Source organism: Callospermophilus lateralis, chromosome 4 (assembly GCF_048772815.1).
Source record: "Callospermophilus lateralis isolate mCalLat2 chromosome 4, mCalLat2.hap1, whole genome shotgun sequence".
Classification (NCBI taxonomy): domain Eukaryota; kingdom Metazoa; phylum Chordata; class Mammalia; order Rodentia; family Sciuridae; genus Callospermophilus; species Callospermophilus lateralis.
The window spans coordinates 164,003,684-164,029,717 of record NC_135308.1 but is presented as its reverse complement, the minus strand read 5'-3'; the positions used below and the strand labels follow the sequence as shown (position 1 = coordinate 164,029,717).

Below are 26,034 nucleotides of genomic sequence, written 5' to 3'. Positions count from 1 at the left end.
GATAAGGCTCGGGAAGGCGGGGTGGTCTGCAGCGTGGGAGGAGGGTGGCCTTCCTGACGCACTCCCCTTTTGCGTGTCCTGGCATCCCCGACGCCTCTGCATACCGAGGCTCCCGCAGCATCCTGGGGCATCGATGTGCTGGGACCCTTTTACCTTTACTTTCCCGCCCGGAACCTCTGACCTTGGGCCCTCTTCCGAGTAGCATTCCTTGTGTTTCTCAGGATCTCACCTACCTGGAAAACAGTGTTGGTGAGGGATCCACCCAGTTGCACACCCTTTGGGTGGCAAATGACCCTAAGCCAGCTTCAGGCCGGTTTTAGAAAGGAGGATTTCCTGGTTCCCAGAACAGGGGAAGTCTGGGGGTGGCCTGCATAGAGGAAGGCTCAAAGGACAGTGTCTTGGACCTCCCATCCACCACTTCTTGGTTTTGCTCACGCGCTCCCACCGGTCTGGCCTTGTTGGGCCCACCAGCTACCTTCTCTGGGGTGGTGGCCAGTTAGTGTCACCTGCAGTAAATCTGGGATTGCAAGGGCTGGGCTTACTTGACTCACAAACAAAAGGGAAGACTATGGCAGGAGCTCCATGGTCCATACATCTTTGGCTCCACTCCTGCCTTGCCCTCTGCAGGTTAGATCCTTGCAGCCCTAAGGATGTCTGCTGGGGGGAGGTGCGGTCCCTAACACCCACTCCAATGCACCTCTACTTATATCCTGTCAGCACCCTGAAGGGTCTCAGTAAACAGCACTGATGGTGAATAACTTGTTGGCAGCATGACCTGTATCTTCCCTCCATTACTCCATTCCTCTCTGGCTTCCTCTTTCATCATTGGCCTGTCCACTGTAGGCTCACTTCTTCCTTCCCCGAGTTGGGTTCCACTTCATTTATTTATGTATTCTTTCAGACATTCATGCACCAACTTTCACTGACAGCTTCTCAGTGCAGGCCGTGTGCCAGTGATGCTGGGGACACAGATGCTGTCCCTGACCTGATGTTGCAGCAGGAGAGAAAGTTGCAATAACAAGGTCAGGTGGCAATGGCTGTGGGACACAGAGGAGGCACCCTCACCAGCCTGTAGTTGGAGTGGACAGCTTCCTGGAGAAGGGACTAGGGTTCCCACTTCCTTGGCCAAGTTGTGTCTGGCTTCCAACCAGAAAAGGGAAGAAGGCTCCCTCTTGAATGTGTCCTCAACTTCTGGGTAGAGACAGCATGTCTCAAGGGGGCAAAATTGTGACGTATGCAGATGAGGGAGAGAAATAAAGAATGTCCACGTGCTTCTGCCCTTTTCAATGCTTTATTCACTCAAATCACTCAATACAATTTCACTCTATAGGTTCTTAATCATTAACGGCAATCCTTACTGCTAGGCATTGCAACAGACATAATCAATTCACAGCAAACAATTTGAGATTGATTCTAAGCACTGCAAAACACACTTAATCATGACAGGCTAATGACAGACATTCCCTCTGTGTGCTAAGTTCAGAAGTCTCAAGTCTTAGGCTTTACGTCCAGCAGATGCACACTCACTCAAACCTCGGTGATCAGGTCTGGAACCAAGGAAGGCTTCTCCTGGTGTGGAGTGGTCGACCAGTTGAGAAGGTCATAGGGAGAAGTTTGGCTCTCACCAAGGTCCAGATGAGGCCGTAGAATTTGAGAGCTGTGAGGATCATGCAGAGGATCAGGAAAATGATGACAAATGATGGGATGTCAGTCCAGGTCCTCATTAGGCCCTCCCTTACATCCTTGTTTCTGCTGGCTGAATCCCTGCTCATCAGCTCTATTATTTATACTAAATTTGGGGGCTTTTGACCCCCCTTTCAATCCTCATCAGCTACCACCGGATATCTCCTTGACACCATTTATCCTGGGGTCAGAAACATCTGGCCTGGTGGTCTTCACTCTGATCTTCTCACCTAATAAGTGAGGATAGCCTGCCAGAGGCTTCTTATCAGGGTGAGGGGAAGTGACTTGTTTATGTCTGAGGGCCACACTGGAGGGCTATGTTAGCTGTGCCTGCCGAGACGGCAGGTTTCAAACTGGAGTTGCTGAGGCTCAGGCCTAAGACCATCCTCCCAGTATGTCTCTCTTTTTTTCCCTGATACTGGAGATTGAACCCAAGGGCATTCTACCATTGAGCTACATCTCTGGTCATTTCTTTTTTATTTTGAGTCAGGATCTCTATGAATTGCTGAGGCTGGCCTGGAACTTGTCATCCTCCTGCTTCGGCCTCCTGGGTCACTGGGATTACAGGCATGCCCCACCAGGTCTGGCAAGACACAGCACCTCTCTTGAGATCAATATGTTATTAACTATTTTCTTGAGTTGCTGCCCACCCACCCAAGTTCAAGGAGAAGCTAGTTTTTGCAGAATCCAGCCCAGGTATTGGAACATTCAAAGGTGCCCATAAGAGTTAGGGGAAAAAAAAAAAAAAAAAAACCGATTAACTCATTTTAATCCTGGGAATTTGCCCAGGCTTGAGCAAACTGCAGGGGCATAGTGGGTCTGAAGGCCTCCCCTCCCCTTCAGGAGACCTGCCCACTTCCTGCTCCAGTGAGTCCCCAGTGAACTTTAGTGGGAACTGAAGGGACTTGAAAAACATCTTTGCACTTGAACCTCCCCCTCTCAAGGCTGCCAGCAGCACAGCTCCCAGGGGGAAGCAGGAGACAGGCAGCATTCACAGGACCAGCTCCAATCCTGTTCCAGCCACACACCAGTGCTTTGGTTTTTGCACAACAGAGCAGCCCAGAGCACAATTCACACCCCAGTAATGCATGTGCACCCAAGGCCTCATTCCCAGGTACAGTTCAGAAAGAAACATGCCCAGATGGACACCACCAAAGCCCCTAGGGAGGGTGGCTCAAGAACGTCCCTCCAGAGATGAAGGAGGAGTGGCTCTGTGATCTAGGAGGAGGGCAGTGGGGGCAGCAGCTGGGGGCTGAGGCCAAAGACAGCGAGGTGAAGACCCTCCCAGGGAGGTCAGGTGGCTTCACTGGCTATGGCCCTGGGGGGCACACTCCCCCACCCATCAATCACACCCTCCCCTGAAAAATGGGACAGGAGGACTTGTTTAGAATACAAGGACACGAAAGAATTTCCTTCAAGGGCAGCCAGGTGTGGGCAGGCCTCCTCCAGGGCTGCCTCAGCTGGCCGGCTCCACCTTTCAACCCCACCTTCCAACCCATGAACACCACACCAGGAGCTGGTGTTCAGTGTGCCCATGGGCAAGTCTGACCTACAAGGCGACTAGAGACAGCAGCACCGTGAAAGTTGCACCCTCACCCTTCCCAAGAAAATGCCGAATCACACTTTGATTTGTGTTCTCTTTCTAAAGAACTGCTGGCTCAGGGGGCTTTTTGCCCTCTAACAACCAGCTGTTTCCTAATCCTAACCCCAGGGGAGCCCAACTAAAGCTATGAGGCCACCACTGAGCTTCCGCAGGCCATGGGCCAGGCCTGGCTCACTCCAGGAGGTGGACGTTGGCGGCCTTGCGGAGGAGCCTCTCGGTCAGAGGTGAGTTGGGCTTCAGGGCATCGCGCTCCATCAGCAGGCTCCTGCGAGACAGACACGAGGTTCTGTTGTGGGACACCTTCCAAAAGAAGGTGGAGGCCTGTTGTCCCTTGGGCCCAAGGCAGGGACCCAGCAGCCCTGGACAGCCCAGAGGCCTGGCCTCAGCTGGGGAAAGGGTGGGGGGAGGAAGCACTGTGCGCTGCTGGCAGGAGCAGACTGGGACACCTGATTCCGCCTCGGAGATAAAAACTAGAAACCCAAGACACCAAGGGCAAGGGTTCTGGGTGGGGACATTACTGTGACCTTGTTAGCCTCTGGGAAAGCCAAGGCTCAAAAGTTCACAGCTAATCATCATCTATCATTCCAATGCTGGGGACAGAGGGACAGCAGATGTGGCATGGGCAGGAAGCACATGGCACTGTCCAAGACATCGAGCTACAGAACAAAGGTGGGGGTTGGGAGCAAGTGTGAAGAAAGCAAGTATAGGTGTGGTTTGAGGTAGAGACCCTGCTATGAGCTGGGCATGGCGTTCACGCCTGTACTCCCAGCTACTAGTGAGGCTGAGGCAGGAGGATTGGCAAGTTAAAGGGCAGCCTCAGCAACTTAGTGAGGAACTATCTCAAAAAATGAAAAGGGGTGAGGATGTAGCTCCATGGCAGAGTGCTTGCCTAGCATGCATGCAGCCCTGGGGTTCCATCCCCAGGATTCAAAAAAAAAAAAAGATCCCACTGTGGACGGAAATCAGTGTCCTTCCCGCAGCCCTGGTCCACATGTCGAAGCCCTCACCCCAGCATGATGGCATTAGGAGCTGGGGCCTTCGAGGTGATTAGGGCATAAGAGTGGCCCTCGTGTTGGGGTTGGGGCACCTGTAAGAAGGATGAGAGATTCACTCTAGCATTCAGAGGAAGTAAGATGCAGCAAGAAGGCGGCCATCTGCAAGCCAGGAAGAGGAGCCTCACCAGAGCCCAAACCCTGATGGACCTCCATCTCAGACATTCCAGCCTCCAGGACTGAAAGGCAGTAAAAGTATATTGTGTAAGCTGCAGTGTTGTGTTGTGTTGTGTTTTATGGGAGCCCAAGAGAATAAGGCAGACCTCAACAACTGACAACAAGGGTTCTGTGGTGGATGAGTGATGTGAAGGGACTGAGGCTTGGTCCTTCGGGTGGAGACACTGTGGCTAGGGATCAAGAGTGTATTAGTCTGTTATCTGTTGCTGTAACAAAATACCAGAAGCTGGTACTGAGTTGAGAGGTTTTATTTAGCTTAAGAGATTTGGAGACTGAAAGTCCAAGATTGGGCAGCTCCGTCTGTTTGGTCTCTGGTGATGATGCCCTTGGATGGGTCACAACCCAGAGAAGCAGAAAGAAAAACAGCTGCATGCCAAAGTAGCCAAGTGCAGGGGTGGCCTTGCGTCACAACAGCAGGCTACGGAAAGAACTAATGGAGTCCTTCCAGAACTACATTCTCTCTTCTGAGTGACCTAGCCAGCTGCCACTAGGTCCCAGTGACCTAGCTATCTCCCAAAAGCTCCACCAGCTTGTCAGCATCCCCACACTGGGGACCAAGCTCCCAGCACACACTGGGCCACACTCTGACTTACGCTTTGGTCTCCTGCCTTTGATGGGATGGCCTGCGCCTGGTGGGCACCTGGAGGGAACACCCTCCCCCGGGTGGCCAGGTCATGCAGTGGCTCCCCTGGCTCCCTCACCCTGCCCCAGGAGACCCAGGCTGCTCTGCACTGCCCGGGCACCTGCACCAGTTCAGCCCTCAGCCCTCCTCTACCCACACAGAGGAAGGAAGGCGTACATGGGGAGGCGGTGTCGGCCGGTTCTCTGGGCACACTGAGCAGGCTGACCCAGAACGTGATCCCAGGTAGCCTTGTGCCTTCCCAACCTCAGAAATAGGACCCTCCAGGCATAGAGAGACCCACACGAGGGGAGCGTGCTGGGGAGGGTGGGGAGCTCACCGCGCCGCGTTCTTATGCACTCTGGAGGTGCAGTTCAAGGCTGCGTGAATCAGTAACTGGTTGAAGACGTCTCTCTGCAAGGTAATTAGCAAGTCAGGTGCCTGTAACATGGATGAGAGATGGGCCCCAGCCCCACCACGCAGCACAGCCTGCAGCCCTCGATGCCACACTTACAGGCAGTGTGAGGGACAAGGACACTCCCACCTCAAGGACACTGATACCACAGGAGAGATGGTGGGCCGCAGGTGCCCGGGCTCCCTGGCTTAGGCCCTCCCGCTCTGGCCAGTAGTTTCACTGGGGGCAGCCAGCTCACCTGGGCATTGCTGCCCCCTATCTGGACGATGCGGTAGCGGATGGGTAGGAGCAGTTCCAAGACGCGATCAGGGTTCCCATCCTCGGCTGCCACCAGGGCCTGGCACAGAGGCAGTCCCACATCTCGGGCCAGCAGGTGCTGGCAGTTTTCTCCTGGAGATCTGCCATCGACACAGACTCTCAGCAGCTGTCCTGCACAGCGTGACGTCCTGCCTCCACGAGTGTTCTCAGGGAGGAACCTTTCACAGCCACAGGGCGGGTGCTCTGTCAGGGTGAGGCCACAGAAGCAGCCCAACCATGGGAAAGGATAGCGCTCTGAACTCTGGTCTGGGCTGGACACGGCCTGTTGTCAGCTCCCTGGCCCTGGACGGGTGGCCTAACTTCTGGCCTCAGTTTTCCTTACCCATAAAGTGGGTACACAGAGGCGACCTTACAGAGAGGTTCAGACTGCCCAAAGGCACTGAAAGTCAGGGCGACCACAGGAGGGTATGTCTGTGGCACCTGTGCCTCCCAGGCAACCTGTCAGCCCTGGGCAGTCACTAGCCCCAGTTTGAAGATGAGGAAGCTAAGGCTCAGAACAGAGATGCACCTGGCCTAGGATCTCAGGTGTCTCTGGTCACAGGGCCCCCCTGTGTCCCCCACGGGAGGTTGTTCATGACACTGAGGCTCGAACACCCACCCTGAGGATGGAAAGAGCAGTGAGCTGGGGTACCAGGTGCACCTCTAGACATCATGTGCCGGCAGGGCACACTCCTGAGAATGGCCCTCCGCAGGCGTCCCCAGAGCCGACTCCCTGCATGGCCTCCACCCCAGCCTCCCTAGAAGGCAGCAGCAACCTTGAGTAGGCCTTCACACGGCCCCTGCTCCCCGACCCTCGCAGCAGCAGGGGCCAGCCCCACCCTGGATGCTGCTCCATGGCCCCTCTGCATACTCGCTGGCATCCTGCAGGGTGGTCAGCAGCTCCTGTGTGGTGTGGGGGTCCCGGGCGCCCAGGGAGGCCATCAGGAAGTGTGCATCATTGAACAGCAGGATGTGGTCCCGGCTGTGCCTCTGGGTCACAGGCAGAATGTCCTGCCACCTCTGGCCCACAGATACCCCTAGAGACACAGGACTTGGCATGAGACTGGGGACAGGACGTGCCCTGCACTCTGGCCTCCCATGTCCAGGCACCCTTCCAGGGAAGAAGCCAGGTAAGCGGGGCTGAGGAGGCCTGTGGACCCTGCTTTAGGTTGACTTTGTTTAACTGTAAGGACATTAAATGTATAGGTGAAGCCAATTTTAAGAATTGTCAAATGTTATTAAACACAGCCTTTGACCCCTCTGACAAACCCCAAAACACTTGAAATTCTTCAGTTGTTAACACAAGTACAGTGTCTGATACATATTGGGCGCTCAATTAAAAATCTATGGAATTAACAACACCCTTCTACCTGTATGTCTGTCCTCCTCAACTCCAGACGGCCCTGCCTCTGCCCCCCCTCTGCCGCCCCTCCTGGTCCTCAAGCCCTGGGTTCTCCTTCTCCCGGGCACCTGCCTCTCCACCAACGTTGCTCCTGATCTCTTTTTCACCCTATCAGACTGGACAATGGTTCTAGAGTCTCCACTTTGTGCTTCAAGGACAGCAAAGGCCTTTCTCATCCCCTGCCTGCCCCCTCGCTCGGCCACCTCCTCTCAGGCTGGAGTCTGGGCTCTCCCAGCCCTTCCCTAACCTCTCTCTGCACGGAGGCAGCCCAGATCGAAGCTCCTCAGGAGTTCCAAGTGCCTTTCAAGGTCTCTTCCTCCAAAGAGGAACCTGCAGGATGCCAGGGTCTCAGGGTCCAGGGGGCCCTCCCCTTGCTGCCCAGTTCTAGGCCAAGTTTGGCCAGTTTCAGCTTTTTTACTTCCTTGACTACAGGAATGACCACAGAGCTAAGCCTGAAAAGTGTGGCAGCAGCCTCCTTGGGGACCTCTGACCTCCTCAGGGATCCCCTGGCCTCCTTGGGGACCTTGGCCTCCTTGGGGACCCTGGCCTCCTTGGGGGATCCCCTGGCCTTCTTGGGGATCCCCTGGCATCTGTGAAGATCCTCTGGCCTCCTCGGGGACCCTGGCCCCCTTGCTGTTCTCGGGTCTCCAGCTGAGCTGCGTGGTCTTTCTGGAAGGCAGAGCCAAGCCCTGTCCAGCACTGCTCTGGCAGGCTCCCTCCCACTCCAGATAAAGCCAAACTGCTTGCTCTGACCATCCTCTTGCCCCATCTGACCATGACCTCTCAAGCCTGCCCACCCACATTGTCCCTCGCAGGCCACTGGCTGCTCCCTCTGTCTCCCTCTGTCAAGACCCTTCCCCGTCTCTTGCCACCATCAACTTCCATGGTTCACATTTTACCTCTGCTAGGAATCCCTCCTGGAACCTTCCAGAAACAGTTCACACTGCCCTCCCTCAAGTCCCTGTGGTGCTTGCCCAGGGCCTCCATCCCCATGTGGTCCAGTGCCCCAGGGCCTAGCACGGGCAGTGCAGATCTGGTCCTGCTGAGTCTGGAGGAGTGGGGGGCCATCTGGCTCGGTAGCAGTTGGCAGGAAGCCATCTACAGCCCTGAGCCGTGGCCAGCCCTCTCCAGGTCACCTGCAGAGCATGGGATAACAGGACTGAGAGACCACTTTGTGATCCCAGTGTTGAGAAATGCTTGCCTTCCGTGCTACAGGAGAGGACTGAGGTAGGTAGCCAGGTGTCATCAGGCCCAAAGGCCTGAGGGACAGGCTGTGGGAACAGCAGCTGCCACCCTGGGTACAAGCCTGAGGCTCCCATGCTCAGGCGAGGTGGGGACTGGAAGAAGAGCAGAAGTGGTGGTTGTGGCCAGTGACCTCAGGCAGGATGGGAGACAGCCATGCAGCTGGCACCTGGGGGGCAGGTGGCAGGTGGCCACTTGCCTCAAGGCCTGTGGCTAAGGAGCTCTTGCCCAGCCTAAAGCTCACCCTCATTGTGTTGGGAGAGAGGGGCAAGGGGCCCAGGGAGGGCAGGACACACTACCTTCCATCTGCAGGCGATAGAGCATTGAACAGCTGTCCACCACGTCCAGCATTGCACCGCTGGACCGCAGGCTGGGGAGGATCTAGAAGACAAGAGCCACTTAAGGCTGGACTCAGATGGCCAGCTGAGGGTAAGGGAAGGCAGGTGGGGGCACAGGGATGACCAGAGTCAATGGACCTGGGCTGTGAGTGCAGCCTGCACAAAGCAAGGCCTCAGCTAACAGGACCCACCACCCCAATCATCCAGACCGTCACCCTGTCACGGCCCACACGGATGCATGTACAAGAGTGGGCACAGGGCAGACATGAAGGAGCCCGCCACACTGAGGACCCAGGGGCATATGCCAGGCCCTGGCACCTGTCACCCCCCCAGCTCTGAGCATCAGGAGACTCGGCTTGCTGCTTGCATTTCTAGATTCAGCTTTGCCCAGCAGGTGACCTGGTCTGCACCTCCCGGCACACAGAGCACACCACCTTCATGACTCTCAGAAGTCCTGACAATGAGGAACGATCATTCAAGGATCCATTCAGAGGGTTTTTCTCTGGTGTTCAGACTCCCAAATCATGGGAACTTCTGTGGCCACAGGTCTTAGTACTGAGCCCTCACTGGGTCATTTTTCAAAAGAACACAGGGGCTGGGGAGGATGGAGCATAGGAAGACAGTAAGTTCTGGAGATGGAGGTGGGGACAGATGCTCAGTGTGGCCCACGCGCTCAAGCCACTGAACCGTGCACTTAATTTTACATTTTGCATTAAAAAAATTCAAGGGGCAGATCAATTATCTTATCAAAGAAGAGCATCCTAGGAATTAGCGATTATAGAGATGGTCACCTTGGACATGAGCATCTACCACACCTGCTGGGTGGACAGCGTCAATGGGATGCCCATCGCACACTGAGCTACAACACGGCTCTTGGCCACACTCAGCCCTCTGAGATCACACACAAGGACGGGTCGCTGCTCCTACTGCTCTTTGGCTGGGACAATGCTGGTGGCACAGAGGTCTATCAGAGATGAGAAGGCAAGTGCTACGTGGACAGAACCCGGAGCACTTACATGCTGGTCGTAAATGGTCAGTGCAGCCTCGTATTCACCCTGAGGACGTAAAGTCACCATGGTTAGCAGCTGGAGGGGAAAACTGTAAAGCCGAGAAAGGCACTGAACACAGCCAGCCAAAGGCCCCCATGGGACCTCCACCTTATGAAGGGGGATGGGAGGGCTCAGGCCTGCATCCTAGGAAGGGAAGAGGCCAAGCCTGCTGCCCCCTCTTGGTTCTTGGCTCCAAGAATTGAGATAATGACAGGACCCGAAACTGCTGTGGAGGGAGCAGTTTCTATGGAAGCATCGTTTTTTCCTACCAGGAAAGTTCACTCAGGCTGAGCAGCCCTACACCGAAAACCCCAAACCTGAAATCCAGAACCTCTGAGCACTGACATGACACCCCAAGTGGAAAATCCCACACCAGACCTCACGTGACGGGTGCAGTGAGAACACAGGCACAAGCTGCGTGTGGCATACACCCATGATCCCAGCCACTCCGAGGCTGAGGCAGGAGGATGGCAAGTGTGAGGCCCATCTGGGTAAGACCTCATCTCAAATTTTAAAAATAGAAATAAAAAGGACTAGGGGTGCAGCTCAGTGATGGAGCACTTGCCCGGTGTGTAGGAAGTCCTGGGTTCCATCCCAGGACGGAAACCAAACACAAAGGCACATGCCAAGCACAGCACCAAGTCACCCCCAGACTACGTGTACGTGCATGTGAGTCATCAAGTGACTTTCGTGTTCAGACGTGGGTACCAGCCCCAAGATATCTCATTATGTATGCGCAAATATTCCTGAACCTGAGAAAATCCTAAATTGGCCACACTTCTGTGTCAAGCACTCTGCACAAGAGATGCTCAGCCTGGGGGCACACGGCTCCCATCACCTGTTAGGAGCTTCTTCTAGTCTTTTCTTGCTATTTTCCCTCCTGTATATTCAAGTGGTTCTCTGCTTGCTTCTGGCCTTGGTGATGACATTCCAAGTCACCACACCTTACCTTGCTCACACCTCTCTCCCTGGACCTCCAGGGAGCCTCCTGTCTCTACGATGACAGCATAAAAGAAGCACCACCCCCATAAGCTCAAGGGACCCCTGGGGCCAGGGACTCCCAAGCCCCCACTCCTTCTGGGAGCTCCCATCCGTGACCAGCAGAGATACTGGTCACAAACTACCCACAATCCACATGACTCCCACTTATCAAGAGTGAAAGATGGCCGGGGATGGTGGCGCACACCTGAATCCCAGTGGCTCGGGAGACTGAGGTAGGAGGATGGTGAGTTCAAAGCCAGCCTCATCAATAGTGAGGTGCTAAGCAACTCAGTAAGACCCAGTCTCTCAATAAAACACAAAATAGGGCTGGGGATATGGCTCAGTGGTCAAGTACCCTTGAGTTCAATCCCTGGTACCAAAAAAAAAAAAAAAAAAAAAGTGAAAAATGCTTTTTAGCAGCTCCAGCTTGAAAACATGCAGCTGTCTGGCTCCAAGGCCAGCTCGGGTGCAAACACAGCACGGGGCTCGGTGGCAGAGGCGGACAACAAACCCTAGACGGCACTTCTTCCTCCAAGTCTTCACAGTGAGGCTGCCCACAGGGTGGCCATCTTACCTTTTCAATCAAGTATAAAGCCCAGTGCCAATAATTATGACAAGCAAGCATATCCGAGTCCTGTGGAAAGAAGAAGAGAGTCAAAGAAGCAGCTGGCAGCCCCAGGAGAAACCAGTACCATCCTGTGCTGCACAGAACCAGTCACCTCCGAGGGCAGCCCGGCAGCCCTGCCAGGCACCGGCTCCCAGGCCGCCCTGTGCTGGGCATCTGCACACTACCTTATGGCCTTCAGGGCTGAGGGGCAGCAACCATCACTCCCGCTTTTACAGAGGGGAAGCTGGGGCTGGGGCAGGTGGATGCACTGTCAGCCCCAGCTAGGGGCAGCAGTCCCTGGATCCCTGCAGGGAGCCCCTCAGTAGCTCCAGGTCCAGCCCCCTCAGGTGAGGAGCAGGGAAGGAATGTTAGACCCCACCATGCACCCCAAGGGCTCATGGCATTTGGATAAAACCGTGAGGATCCCCAGCTCAATAGTGACGCGCTAAGTGTGGGTGTGCTGCAGCAGGGCTGGGGAAGCCCACCCAGGGCGGGCTGACACTCCAGTGGTGCTGCTGTTGGCTAGAGCCCGGCTCTCAATGGCGGCAGGCTCTGCTCAGAGCTGGGCCCACGGGGCATCCCAGGCTTGAGGGACTGAGCTCATGACCCCTGCCAGGGGCAGTGTGCAACCCCTGGAAACCTAAAACAAGATGGCTGCGAGGAGGGACCCAACTTCTCCTCCTTGCCCTCCACAGAGCTGAACCCCAAGGTCTTCCTCACCCCGAGGGAACATGGGTATTCAATTAAAGCTGAGTGAATGGTCTGAGGTCTCCATCCACTGCCCCAAGTCCTTCCCAGCCCGGTCTGTCCAGAGGCACCACACAGTGATGCTTGCCCTTCCTTCTCTGAGACCCCTGCAGTGGCTCCTCCTCTCCCCAGACCCCACCTCACCCCTCCAGGAAGAGGTCCCTCCTGCATAGCCTATGTCCACCTAAGCTGCCACCAACCGCCCAGCTCCTCTCTCAGGCTCTCATAGGCCTTGGCCTTTGCTCCAGCAGCTGCTGAGCTAGAGTACCCTCCACTTTCACCTCCTCCATCGGCCAGACACCTATCATCCTTCAATACTCAGCTCAGAAGCTGCCCCGTCTAGGAAGCCTTCCATGACCACTGCCCCCCAAGCCCAGTGGGGTCTGACACCTCCTCTGGGCTCCATATCCCCAAGAGTATCGGTCATGGGACAGCACCTGCACTCATCCAAGCTACTCATTCCAGGTCACCAGGCCCTGTGAGGGCACAGAAGTCTGCACTGGACCCTCAAGGATTCCCCAGGGAAGGACAAAGGCCTGGGGCAGAGACTGGAGTCTCACTGAGATCTGGGTCTGCAGATGCAGAAGGCAGGTGCCGAAGAAGGAAAGGGAGCCCCAGGCCATGCCACCCACACCCAGAGCTATCCAGTCAGGCCAGAGGCGGCCAAGAGCCACCAGGACAGACAGGACACCAAAGGATGATCACCCATTCTGAGATGACCACTGGCTGTGTCGGAACCCAAACTGATGGGGGACTCATCTGGGGCCAAGGCTTCACATAGTACAGATGAGGAAACTGGGCTCAGAGGGACCAAGGTCACGACCCAGGCTAGAGCTGGGCCTCTATGGCCTCTGTCCGGCATGGTAAAACCAGAGTGCTGGGGAAGGACGGTGAGCAGGACGGGAAGGAGGCCCGGCCTGGCTGCCCGCCTCCTGCCCCTCAGCTGGGAGGACTGGGGTAAGCTAGTGTTCCTCACCCCAGACAGCCCCGCCTGCCTATAAGAACCCACAGCACCTGCCTGGGGAGCCAGAGGTGGCAGGTTCCTGGTTCCCCAGGGCTGTTCCACTGCCCCTGGGGCCTTCCGGGGCCCAGAGTTTGGGGATCCATAGAAAGATCTGCACGTGGGCCTCACAGATCAGGGATCTCAAATATTGCTACCTCTTGGCATGCTGTGCCCAGGAACACCCCCGGAGATGCCGGAACCTTCTTGTAAGCCACACCCCACTGGGAATGTCATGGGCCAGGAGGCTGCTTGGAGGGACACTGGGTCCTTTTTCTCACATCACTGAGCACTGGCCACCTGGTACCAGGCTCTGGGGCAGACTTGCTGCCCCAGTAGACGGTGCCCTGGGGAGCCCACCACGGTACACAGAAGGACAGGACAGCAAGGACACCTGGTCAGGTGGCCAGGCCAGGTGCCAGAGCACGCCTGGGGCAAGAGGCACACACAGAGGAGGAGGGGCCACCTTGGCTTGCAGGGAGGGAGGAAAAGATCCCAAGAAGGCAGCCAGTCAACAGCGGGGCTGAGTGAAGTCAGGAGCCGGGAGTGGGCACAGTGAGGCTGGAGTGGTTGGGCCACTGGAAAGGGCCTGGCAGGGTGCCACGACTCTAGAGGCCCCAATACCTGCCCCCCATATGCCAGTCCTGCAGACACCACGGCCCTCGGCCCCACAGGCCTCCTGGCCTCCTTCCCAGCTGCATCAAACACTTGCCGAGGCTACTCAGGGATTTCAGGAGGAGCCCCTGGCCAATGCCAGCCAACTCAGGGTCCCACCCGCACCAGGCTTTAATCTCCCTAGTGACCTTTTGATCCAGTTCTTTTGCAACCAAATGCCTCAGGCCAAGAGCAATTCTAGAGTAACCTGCAAGGCTGGCAGCTGTGGCTCCCAGGGAACCCTGCTGCCTGGCCCAGGTACTTGGAGCTGATCACACTCTGGAGAACTAAGCCCCCTGGGACTCCCATGCAGAAAGCCTCGGGGCAGATGAGGTGACCACAGAAGCACACCTTCCAATGGGCTTCCGAGTGCTGCATGAAGTCCATCCCGGCCTGCACCTCGGCTCTCATCTCATGGATGTGGGCAATGGTGTGCACCGACCACGCATCCGTGGGCTCTGCAGATAATGCCTAGGTAGGGTGGGTGGAAGAGCATGGGTCAGTCAGGTGGCCTGGGCTGGGGCAGCACCTTTCTAAGGGGCACAGGGTCTGACCTGGACAGGGCAGAGCAAGTGTGAAGACTGAGTTCTGACTCAGCATAGCCACAACCAACAACCGGCTCCATGGCCCCTGTGCCTGGGGCACACCCAGCTGGTGGTGCCAACCCCGGGATGTGCTGAGGGGGTATCCCAGCCCATTCCACACATGAGGACACTGAGGCTCAGCGGGGCTGAGTGACTTGCCCAGGTTTCCGAAATCCAGAGCTCAGCCGCTGACCTCACAGCCTCCTTTGTACTGCTGAGCCATCTGGTGGCTCTGGGCCTGGTGGAGGGGTCACTGATGCCACCTTCCTGTCACAAACCACGGTGGCTTGTGGCTGCCCCCTCCCACTGACATTCATGTGATGACCACACGGGTGGCCTTCTGAGTCCCCAAGTGAGGCCCATGCCAAGCCGCGAGTCCTGCAGCCCCACTGCCTCCACGTTCCCACACCTTCCACAGCGGCACGGAAGGGCCGAGCACCTCTGTCCCAGCCAGGCACCTCGCAGGGTTTTGGCAACAGGTGGTCCCCAGCGAGCCCTCCTTCCTGTTCCAGCCTTGGCTCTCACAGGCTCTGCCCACTACACATGGGCCTGAGGGAGGAAGAGAGGTCCCAGGTCCCGGGAGGCCCAGGTGCCAGACACTTGGGGACACTGCTGTGCTCACGCAGGGCAGAGGAAAGGGGCTGTGGCTCAGAGCAGAGCCCTGCCCCCGCTGGCTCTTGCTGGCTCTGGCAGGGGCCACAGCCTCTTCCCTTGCATGGAGTCCTCTGGAGGACCCTGGGAGAGTGCAGGCTTCCTTCTCAGGCTCCCCTGGCCAGCCAGCCACTGCCCCTCTGGCCCCTCACTAGCCTGGGGCGGGCCTCGGGGCCTGCTGCTGCCCTAGGAGGCCTGTGCAGGGCAGTGGAGCTGCTGCCACCATCCTCACTGTCCTAGGAGCCTGGTGGACACATGTAGCTGGCCTTCATGCTCAGTGATTGTCTCTGGGGGGCAGGGCAAGGGTCAGAGTGTGAGGCCTGGGGATAACAGGAGCCAGGGGCGCGAGGGAGCAGGGCCTACCTCACTGCCTCTTGCTCCTGCGAGGCCCACCCAAGCCTCCACCTTTTGCCACCCCCTGGGTGAATCTGCCATGTGAGTTCCCACAGCCTCCCTGTCCCTGACCTTTCTCAACTCTCCTGCTTCCCTCAGGTGCCCACTGAACGTCATCCAACCGGAGAGCTATCTGTGATGGCTCCTAAGAGATCTTCCTGTGGCTGGCCCCTGGACAATGGTGCCTGGTCACCAGGGAGCCAGGATGGCCAAGAAGCTACCCAGTCCTCCCAGGTCTGACTCAGAGCTGAGGCAAAGAACCTCCACCCTGAGCCTCAAACCTGGGCTCCGATTCTGTAACCAGGGCAGTCTTCAGACGCGCCTAGCGGTGGTCTCGTGGGGAAGGGTACTTCAGGGCAACACCTGGGGGAAGCCTCCTGGCTAGGATGCAGGGAAGCGGGGTCTAGACAGGCAGCTTGAAGCCTTTCAGTGTGGAGGCCCGTGTGAGAATCCGACCACCTCCAGCACTGAGCAGTATGGCCTGGGGCAGGCTCTGGCCCTGGCCTCTCTGAGCCTCTGCCTGCCCTGTCCGGGCAACAAGGAGTTTAGGATCACAGGCACAGAGTGTGGACAGGAGCTGGGGTACATGCCGTGCCAGTCCACTGCTGGATCAGGAGCAGCTGTCACCCTTTGTGCAGGACAGTGCCTCCCTGAGCCTCAGTTTCCACTCTGCAGGGACAGAAGTGGCAGAGAGGGACTCCTCCAGAGCTGGAGTTGCCATACACGTAGGCCTGCTGCCTGGCCTGAGATCTGGGATGGTGGCGCATCCACCAAGCTCTGTGCCAGGCAGCAGGCACCAGGTGGCATGGAGTTGGGGCCTGGGAAGGCAGACATCCCCTAGCAGGCTCCGCACTGGCCCTTCCCACAGGTATGTACACTGAGCAATAGGCCTGGCCAACAGGAGGACTTGTAGGCAAGAAGACCTCACCACTTGAGGAGGACGAAGAGCCTGGGGCAGCCTTTACTTATCATTACTGACTCCCAGAGCCTTGGTGCCATTAGCAATGCTTAGCAAGGTCAGTTCAAGCAAGAAGAACAAGTTTGCTTCTGCCTCGTCACCTGTGAGATCCTGTCTCAGCCAGGCACTTATGGCTCCGGAGACGAACAGGACTGATGGGAGCCCAGAGCCACCATACTGTGCAATCCCACGTGAGTGGGGGGCCCCAGCCTCCCTGTCCTAATCTGTAGACGTGGATGTGGCTCTGGACACCTCAAAAGGCACAGATGAGTGACAGACAGGAGGAAGCCCTGCCTTGGCAGATGCCTGCACCAATGTGAGCCTCTTCCAAATCTCTGAATATGCTCAGTGTGGGTCACAAATGAGGGGTGGCCCTCAAAGGCTCTGCCCTACCTGATGGCCCCTCTCTGAAGGGTCATGCATCCTGGTAAAAGCTCACTTACCTCTTTAGCAAGTTTTTCTGCCCGATCATAGAAGTTGGTTTCCATTAATCCAAACGAATAGATGCCTTTCACATAGCTGGGAACAGAGAAAATGTCACAATATAAAAAGATGGACCTGTAGTAGGTGGAACTGTATCCCACAAGGCGTGGTAACGTTATCACTCTCAGGACCTGTGAATGTGACTGCACTTGGAAACAGGGTTTTGCAGATATAATCGAGTCAAGCTGAGGTGGGCGTAAGTCAAAGGCTGTGGTCCCTACAGGAGGCCACGGGAAGTCAGAGAAAGGCACAGCAGAGGGCCCGTGAAGACGGAGGCAGAAATTAAAGGGACACCAGAGAGTCTGGCCACCACCAGAAGCTGGTGGCGGGCAGGAGGGACCCCCTAGACCCTTCGGAGAAAACAGGTCTGGCCCAAACCTTGCTTCAGACCTCTGGCCTCTGAACCCAAAGTGAATGCATCTATGCTGCTTTCAGCCATGCGGCTGGTGGGATTCGGTTACGGCAGCCCAGAGAGACTGGCCTGCTCCAGCCCCTGCCAAGCCCTGAGCTGCTCAACCATCTGAGGCTTCTGGTTGATGAGCAGCAAAGTGGTCTTCATCATCCACGCACTGTCCCCAAGCCCAGCGCCACCCGCATAGCAATGGCCCTCCTCCCTCAGTGTCCACCTCCTCAGCCATCAGCAGTCTCCAATGAGGACCACTGGTCCTCCTGGCCCTGCTGAAACCCACCCAGGGGCACAGCTCCAGGCACCTTCCCAGGAAGTCTCTGTGGCCCGTGGGCTGTCGGCGGCTCCTCCTTTGCTCCTGCAGCACTGTGCACAGGCCCACTGCCCCCAACTGGACGTACCCACTGGACAGCCTGGCCACTCCCAGGCCCAGAGCGCCGGGACCTGTTTGTCTAATGCACTGTCAGCCCTGGCCCTGCCCAGGCTGGACTCAAGACGCTGCTGAACAGACACACACCCGGAGTTCTCATCCAGGCTATGGCACCAGAGCCCCAGGGTGGCCGTACCCGAGAGGCGTTCTCCCTTGTGTGTTTTGGGGGTTAAGTGAGAACAAGATAGAGGGACGCTGGTTCTGCTCGAGGCCCAGGTGTTGTCTTCACTGATCTTTACCACCATGGACAGAGACGATTCTAACTTTCGTTATTCACCAAAACAAAGTTCTAAAGCAGTGGCTCCAGGTGTAGCTTTAAAAACAAAACAAAACAATTATTAAGTGCTCACTGCACTTCAGGTATTATTAGGCGGTCAGGATAATTTCATGTGTCAGCTGGGCTAGGCCACAGTGCCCAGTTGTTAGATGAAAACCAGTGTAGCTGATGCTGTGGATATTTTTCTTTTTAGATGTGATTTTTAACACTTAAATCAGTAAAATTTGAATCAAACAGATTACCTTCCATAATGGGGATAGGCCTCCTCCAAACAGTTGAAGGTGTTAGGAGTAAAGACTAAGGTCCCCAAAAGAAGGAGCTCCGCCTCCAGACTGCCCTCAGATACTCGACTATAATGCTAGCCCCTGTAGGAACTTCTAGCCTGCTGCCTTGCCCTACAGATTTCAAACTTGCCAGACCTGACAATCACATGAGCCAATTGAAAACAATTCTTTCTCTTTCTTTTTGGAGAACAAAATCTAAGGGATGCTTGTTATTGTAGCAAATATGATCAAGAGAGAGATACGGACTGAGAAAAAGCTCAAGTTCCTACTGTTTTTGGCTTTTGTGGGGGTTTTTCGGACCGTCATGACCAATACAGCTCTTCATTCTATTAACCTGTTTGATGCTCACAACAATCCCAGGACTAAATTGCAATGAAGCCTATCATGGGTGGTGGTCAACAGGCCTTCCTCTCTTCCCAAGCACGGGACAACTGTCTTTCTGCTCTCCCCTAAGGGGATCAGGTCGTGTGTTCACTTCTGGTCCATGATGTGGGAGAGGCAGGGTATCCCTTTCATTCTGAGCACTGAATTGCCACTATGAACCCTTAAGAAGAGTTCTTTTTTTCTCTGGTAGCAACTGTGTCCAGAGGGCAGCTGTGTCACTAGCTGGGACCCTAGCGGGAGACAAGGACACTGTCACAGAACCCTTGGTCTTTTTTAGATGGACATGGAGTATACGTGAGAAATTTGCGATAATAAAGTTTGGAGAATAAGATCTAGGGAATGCTTGTTTTGTTTTGATTTTTTTTCAGATGTAGTTGGACACAATATCTTTATTTTTATTTATTTGTTTTTATGTGGTGCTGAGGATCGAACCCAGTGGCTCACACATGGGAGCAAGCACTCTACCACTGAGCTACAACCCCAGCCCTAGGGAATACTTGTTATAGCAGCAAACAATCCCATCCTGATCAGTACATAATAGTACTACCATTTTCACAGGATGCAAGATCACATGAAGAACAGGAAACCTTTTAACTTTGAAGAACTAGAATAGCAACAGCGGTCTCATTAGTTTTAGGGCAGGTCCATAAGGGTGGTTATATTTTTAGGGATGAAGAAAGCAATTAAGATATAAAAATGATGTGATTTCCACCATACCTGCTAAGTGGGATGTCAGGTGTCCAAAAGGGGTAAACTCGAGCAACAGAATCTCGCATCTGTTCCTGATAGCCCAGGTAAAAATAGGCATCATGGGAAAATTTCAGGGCCAACATGTCTGTTGGGTGGTCTTGGAGAATCTGTTCCCATAGATCACAGGCTTTGGGGAAGTTCCTGGAAGCCAAGAGAGATTTCTCAGCTCCACTGAACACAAAGCCCATGTACTTGGGAACCGTAAGATACCTGGTGTCGGAGTCTGCACTGAATTGTTTTTTGCTTGTTTGTTTGTTGTACTGGGGATTGAACCTAGAGGTGCTTTACTACAACTAAGTCATATCCCCAGCCCTTTTTATTTTTTATTTTGAAACAAGGTCTTACTAAGTTACTTAGAGCTTCACTAAATTGCTGAGGCTGGCTTTGAACTTGCGATCCTCCTGCCTCAGCTCCCTGAGTCACTGGGATAACAGAGTATGACACTGTGATTGGCTCACTGAATTGGTTTTTAAAAATTATAGTAGGGGCTGGGAGTGTAACTCAGTGGTGGAAGACTTGCCTAGCCTATGGGAGTCCCTGGGTCCCCTTGTAAATTGATCATTTCAGTAGCTTTGTCAGGGACAGAGAGCAAATGGACAGCAGTCCGGGTGGTAAGCAGTAAGTGGGTGAATATGTCCTCTTCTCTTCTCTCTTCTGGATATGTCTGTAATGCCTTCCCATCCGTTTTTTAGTTAAAATAATAAGCCATTTAGTTAGGAATCAAGTCGCCCTGAACACTGATTGGGGATCCCACACAACTACCTCCTTGCCTGGCATACAACAGCCAGCAGGAGGCTCTCTGCAGCCAGCGGCCCCCCAGGTGGGGATTCCTCTGAAGCCGCCCCTTCCCAAGGGTACTGGGATGGCCTGCACACCACCCCACATGGCCTCGCAGCGCCAGGCCCTGGCCCAGGGGGCCCCTCACCCCTTGGCAAATGCCTCCACCGCAGACACGTGCAGCTGTTCCCGCGGTGTCAGCAGCTGGGTGTGTGAGGTCTCCACCATGGTCTTCACGGCCAGGTCCAGCTCTCTGTCTAGCCTCACGGAGCTTCCCGTGCCGATGAGCACGAGGCCGTTAGAGATAACCTGGCCCATGGCTGGCGGAGGATTGGAAAACAGCTCTGCATTTAGACGGCCCAGCTGGGCCCTGACCAGCCCTGGCCCCAGGTGGGAAATGGCCAGCTCACGTCCCAGAAGTGTGAGCCAGACTACGCATGCTCGATGGCTTGTGCCAAAAAACAGAACTCAGTCCTGGCCCTCAGTGCACAGTTTCTTAACTGGGTACTCTGGCGAGTGCCCATGTCCCAAGCACCTGCCCTTTCACCTGAGGAGTGGGGGAGGGGTCTGCCTGTGGGTTCACGGGCTGGTACTGTCACTACGACCAGCGCTCTGTCCCCTGGAGATGCTCAGTGGACACCATTCAGGTTGGTCCCACGAGGTCCCAGAGCAGAGGTGCACACCCCTGCCCCACAGCTCTCACTTGCTGACAGTGGGGGTCAGGGTGCCTTGGGGCAGCAGCTTGCCAAACCCTTCCTTGGCTTCCCAGCTCCCACCTGGAGAGAGGCAGGGTGTCCACTGGTCAGGGACCTAGAAACTACCACAGTGCTAGGCCCGTCCATGTGGCCCCTGTTTCTGACCTGGGCTTGAGGTCTTCTCAAGGAACCTGAGCCCACCCTGACCACTGGCTGCCCCTGCAGCTGAGGTCAGATTCCCCTTTCCTCCCCAGTTCCATCCCTGTCTGCCCTTGCCAGGGCAGCACCAGCCTCTGCCTTTATGTGGACCAGGGTACAGCAGGTGGGGAAGGGTCCCTGCTGCCAGTCCTCTCCTCTCCTCCCAGGCCCAGAGCCTCAACCCACACTGGGATGCCCACCTAGGGTCTGGGAGGCACTGTGCTGACCCCCTGCCCACCATCCACAAGGCTTGCCTGTGTGCCAGCCTGTCCCGCCGGGTCCTGCCCTGCCCCCACCCTGGCGGCTCTGACAAAGTCTGTAGTCACCACCTCCTGAGTTCAGAGCTTTGGATTCAGACAACTTTGGGAATGTGTCTTATTCTCACTGAAACTCAGTTTCCTCATCACAGAAGGTGGATCAGTGTCTTCGTGAAGAATTGATGATAATCAGGAAGAAAATCTGGAAAGAGCCTCCTACAGAAGCAGCTGGACCCAGACATGACTGCAGCCATGGCCCTCCCCACCAGCCGAGCCCACGCCGGCTCCTCACTGGGGAGACCATCGCTCACCAAAGGTCGGATCTGCTGCTCTGAGCTTCGACAGACAGCCCTCAATGCCACCAAGATTCTTGTCGTTGGTCCATTTTACATACTAGAATTAAAAAGGGAAAACAACGTTGTCCTCAGGGACCTCTTAAACCTTATTAATGAAGGCAGAGTCTAAACCTGGAATTTTTTTTTTCAGAGCTGCGGCTAAGCACATGCTCTACTGCGGAGCCACACCCCAGCGCCAGATTCCTTTTCTCTTTAGGACAGTGGGTATGTTTGGAACTCTAGCATATCTTTTGAACTCTTAGAAAGCATAAATTGTGGTTTTCTAGGAAGCGATTAAACGCAGATGACTCAAGATGCTTTTTGGCCTGGTGATGCCATTTCCCAAACCCAAGGCTGGTCCTCCTGACAGGTAGCCTGCCACACATCAGCTTCTCTGCCTGCAATTCCTGCTTCTTATTCACTCCTCTTAAAAATAACTAAAATAGGGCTGGGGATACAGCAGTGTTGGAGGCGGAGACATTTTGAGGTGACCAGGTCATTAAGAGGAAGTGAAGGTCCTTCTCTTGAGGCCACATTAATTCTCTCTGAGCAGGTTATAAAGCAGGCCACTCCTTGGTCCCTATCCCATTCTACTTCCTGCCATGAGGCCCTCACCAGAAGCTGAGTAGATGCTGGTACCATGCTCTTGAACTTCTAGAATTGCAATCTAAATAAACCTCTTTTCTTTGGGAATTATCCAGTCTCAGGCATTCTGATCCAACAACAGAAAATGGATTAAGACAGATACTTATTTTTTTTTAAATCCTAAAATCATTAATAATGCATTGGATTTTAAAATCTGTCCTTTTGCTTTTTCATAAGGCACAGAGTAGCTAGCACAGAGCTTCATGAACCCCTGCTGACGCAGGAAGGCACAGAGACACCGGAATACAGGGCGGAATGTGCACAGGCAAGAGGGTGAGCTGTTGCCAAATGAGGAATGTGGAGTGGAAGGGCTCAAGTACTCCCCAGGGGCCAAGAAGGCACAGCAGGGACAAGAGGGACCCTGATAAGCACAAAGCAGACAGCTCCAAAGCATACCACAGAGTCACTTAGCAAGGACAGGTGGCAAGGGCACTTCAGCAGTGAACTTGTGCAGTTCAGATGCTTCTGAGAGCTCCCTGGTCCTCCCGTGGCGTGGTCTGAGTCGGTCCAGTCGGTTTCCCTCAGCATACTTGTTTCCCAAAAGCATCCTGGCTTTGCCTTTAACTCCCCGGACCACCTTCTACTCTAGTCAGCTCAACCCTTGGGGTCTCTGTTTCCCAACCTGTCCAACAAACTGGTTGGATTTTACTCCTCGGTCCAAAACCACAGGATCCCTCGCTTGTGTAGAAATCTGCAGTGTCAGGTCCTGGCCTAGCCACACGCAGGCAAATTCACAGGCGAGCCCTGCGCAGGTCCCCATTCCCTACAGGTCAGAGCCCACATCAAAGCCTCAGCAGTCCACAGGTGAGGGCTCAGCTGAGTCCACTGTTGTCTGCCTGCCCCGGGGAACTTCAGGAAAAGAGTGAATACAGAGAGCTTCTCAGCCACACTGTGGCCAACAGAGACACTTCCCACATGCTCCAAAGGGCCGGATTTCCCCGCAGCCCAGTGCAAATTAAAAAGCTTTCAATTAGGTGCAGAACACTCTCCACAGAGCCACGCAGGAGGGGCCCCGGCTGCTCTGCAGGCATACCTGGGTCAGGGTGGCGTCAAACAGCTTGCAGGCTTCATTGCTTGGCGTGGAGAGTGGGAGCCCGGCATCCCTCCATGCCTACACACAGGAAGAAGGAACACCAGGGCCAGGTCCCATGAAGTGCCTTGAACTTGAGCCCCACCCCCCACAATGCACATCTGCCCATGCCCAGCACTCAGGCTTCTGTAAGATGTGGCCTAGCCCGGCTCTCGGCTCTCGTGGGCTTTGAGACTTCATGCAGTGCAGAGCACAGCGAGAGGTAAGCCTGTCTGGGTCAGAGTCCCATCCAATCCCTGAAAGCTGTGTGTCCTCAGCAGGACCCTCCCTCTCAGACTCTGTAAAATGGGAACAGGAGGATCCAGGAGGGTGACCTGAAGTGTCTGGAGGAGGCACACACTCAGCACAGGAGGGGAGGTCCAACCTTACAGGTGAGGAGTCTAGCACATAAGAGCAACCTGGAGGAGGGTGGGCTTTCCACCTGGTTGGCAAAGCGTATAGCACCTGCTGTCACAGGGCACAGACCTGCTATGAAATGATGGCAGCTGTGGAGACCCTGCTCTTCAAACTCCAGTTCTTAGCTGGGTGTGGTAGTGCATGCCTATAATCCCTGCAACTCAGGAGGCTGAGGCAGGAGGATAAGTTTGAGGCCAGCCTGAGCAACTTAGGAAGGCCCTAAGCAACTTAGTGGGAACCTGTCTCGAAATAAAAAATAAAAAGGGATGGGGATGTGGCTCAGTTGTTCAATGCCCCTGGGTTCAAACCCCAGTACCAACAAACAAAAAATCCACTAGAAAGATTCCAGACATGTTGTTCAGAGTAACAGGCATGAGTTTATGAGAAGGGATTAGAAAAGAGCAAGAGAGGAGAGGGACAGTGCATCCCTCCTGCCCTCCAGTTTTATTGGGGGCGGGGGGGGGGAGTCCCAGGGCAGTTTCCAAAGAGGCTTGCCCAGCTCTAGTCTTGATTTTTAACGACAGCATAAAAACTGCGTGGACCACAGAAAGAGAGGGTGGTGTAAGTCTCTGCTGGAGATTTTTAGGAAGTGGAGTCCCCCTGTTTCAGCCTCAATTTCCTGTCCCCTTCATCCATTTGACTAGTCCTCAGCAAGCTGTCCTTGTGAGGGTCTTAATGTTTCAGGTTGTGCCAGTCCTGGTGGTCAGGGAGGGTCCAGGCCACCTCATGGGGTGTGACATGATCTTTCTGGAGGATGTCTTAACATACCAAGCCCCAACCTTCCAGGTGCTGTCAGGCAAGGCCCCCTATGGCTTTCAGCAGCCCTTCAAGGTCCTCTCCCGTCACACCCATTTGTGACTGTCTACCTAACACTGTCAACCACCAAACAACACCTCCCACTTTCCACTCTATGGGAGGACTCAGACCCTCAAGTCCCCCAGAGAAAACATCTCAAGATGGTCAGATTCGTCACAGCCACCCTTGGTGTCAGGTCAGAGGCCAAAGACCCGCTGATTTCCCCGAATGGAAGAAATAACCCTGGCCAGCAGAGGGCCACCCCCCTGGGCGATTTGAAGAAACCTTCCATTTGGTGTCCCTGTTGTACCAGTCATGTCGGCTGAGCAAATTTTTTAGGAGGTTCCTGGGGTCTCCCCGACTCCGAGGGGCTTTCCTAGGTGGGGACGCCACAGGAGGATGGTGTAGCCTCTCCGTGCGCGGACACCGAGGCGCCCGGGCGCCCAGGACCGACTTCTGCGCCAGGTCCACGGCCAGTCCTCCTCCGCAGCGCCCCCTCGCCTGACCCAGGTCGTCCGCAGGCCGGTCCCGCCCTGCCCGGCGATGGGCCACCCTGTGGGCCGAGGGGGACCCAGCGTACCTGACAGTCGCGCAACTGCGCCAACGCGGCCATAGTCGGTGGAACTCGCGTCTGGGTCTGGGATCGGGGCTGCGCGCGCTGCTGCCGCCTCCCGGGACTGCTCCCGGCTGAGCGCGGCCGGGCGGGGCCGAGCTCTTCCGCCCGTTCATTGGTCGGTCAGCCCCGCCCCGGCCCGCCCCGGCCCGCCCCGGCCCGCCCTCGAGGGCCAGCCAGACTCCTGAGCGCCGAAGCGGGCCTCTCTGGGGCTGTGCTCCAGGGCTCGTCCCTGCTGCTGGACAGCCGGAACCTCGGCCGGGCACGAGGGGAACCTGCTTTGGTGTTAACCTCGGTGTCTGCGCTGGCCTTAGCCATCAGATAGGAGTCTGGGGCGGGAAGGCCAGAGCACCATCCCAAAGAAGCGCGCACCGGGGTCCTGAGCCGGCTGGCCTCCCAACCCCCTCCCCCGCCAGAGCCTCCTGTCTGCTGGGGACCCTCTTGGGGAAGCGAGAGTCCCTTGAGAGGAAGGAGAACCTGGGACAACGGTCACTTCCAAGTTCTAAATAGTCCCCCTTAGGAGTGGGAGGGAAAGGGAGGAGGCAGGGGATTAGCAAGGATGGTGGAATGTGATGGATTTAATTATCCAAAGTACATGTAAGAAGACATAAATTGGGTGTCAACCTACTTTATATACAGAGATATGAAAAATTGTGCTCTATATGTGTAATAAGAGTTGTAATGCATTCCACTGTTGTGTATTTTAAAAAAATAAAACCAATTAAATAAATAGTCTCCCTAAGAAAGCCACGCGTGGGTACAGCCAC

General features: G+C 55.4%; 1 protein-coding gene across 2 annotated transcripts; it reads right to left on the bottom strand.

The window, feature by feature from the left end:
• Window positions 1-1,272: 1,272 nt before the first annotated feature.
• Ttc38 (tetratricopeptide repeat domain 38) lies at window positions 1,273-25,352 on the bottom strand. Of its 2 annotated transcripts, none has more exons than XM_076855487.2 (14): window positions 25,235-25,352; window positions 23,407-23,484; window positions 21,705-21,786; window positions 20,392-20,563; window positions 19,434-19,607; window positions 16,896-16,971; window positions 14,218-14,337; window positions 11,433-11,492; window positions 9,845-9,883; window positions 8,790-8,871; window positions 6,718-6,883; window positions 5,788-6,025; window positions 5,475-5,548; window positions 1,273-3,551 (listed from the first exon to the last, which is right to left on the bottom strand). In XM_076855487.2, exons 1-14 carry the CDS (start codon window positions 25,265-25,267, stop codon window positions 3,458-3,460), a joined length of 1,488 nt encoding a protein of 495 aa, XP_076711602.1. In that variant the 5' UTR covers window positions 25,268-25,352; the 3' UTR covers window positions 1,273-3,457. The 2 variants fall into 2 exon arrangements, with proteins under 2 accessions (XP_076711602.1, XP_076711603.1); XM_076855488.2 differs by having other exon boundaries at window positions 5,788-5,947.
• Window positions 25,353-26,034: the final 682 nt, after the last annotated feature.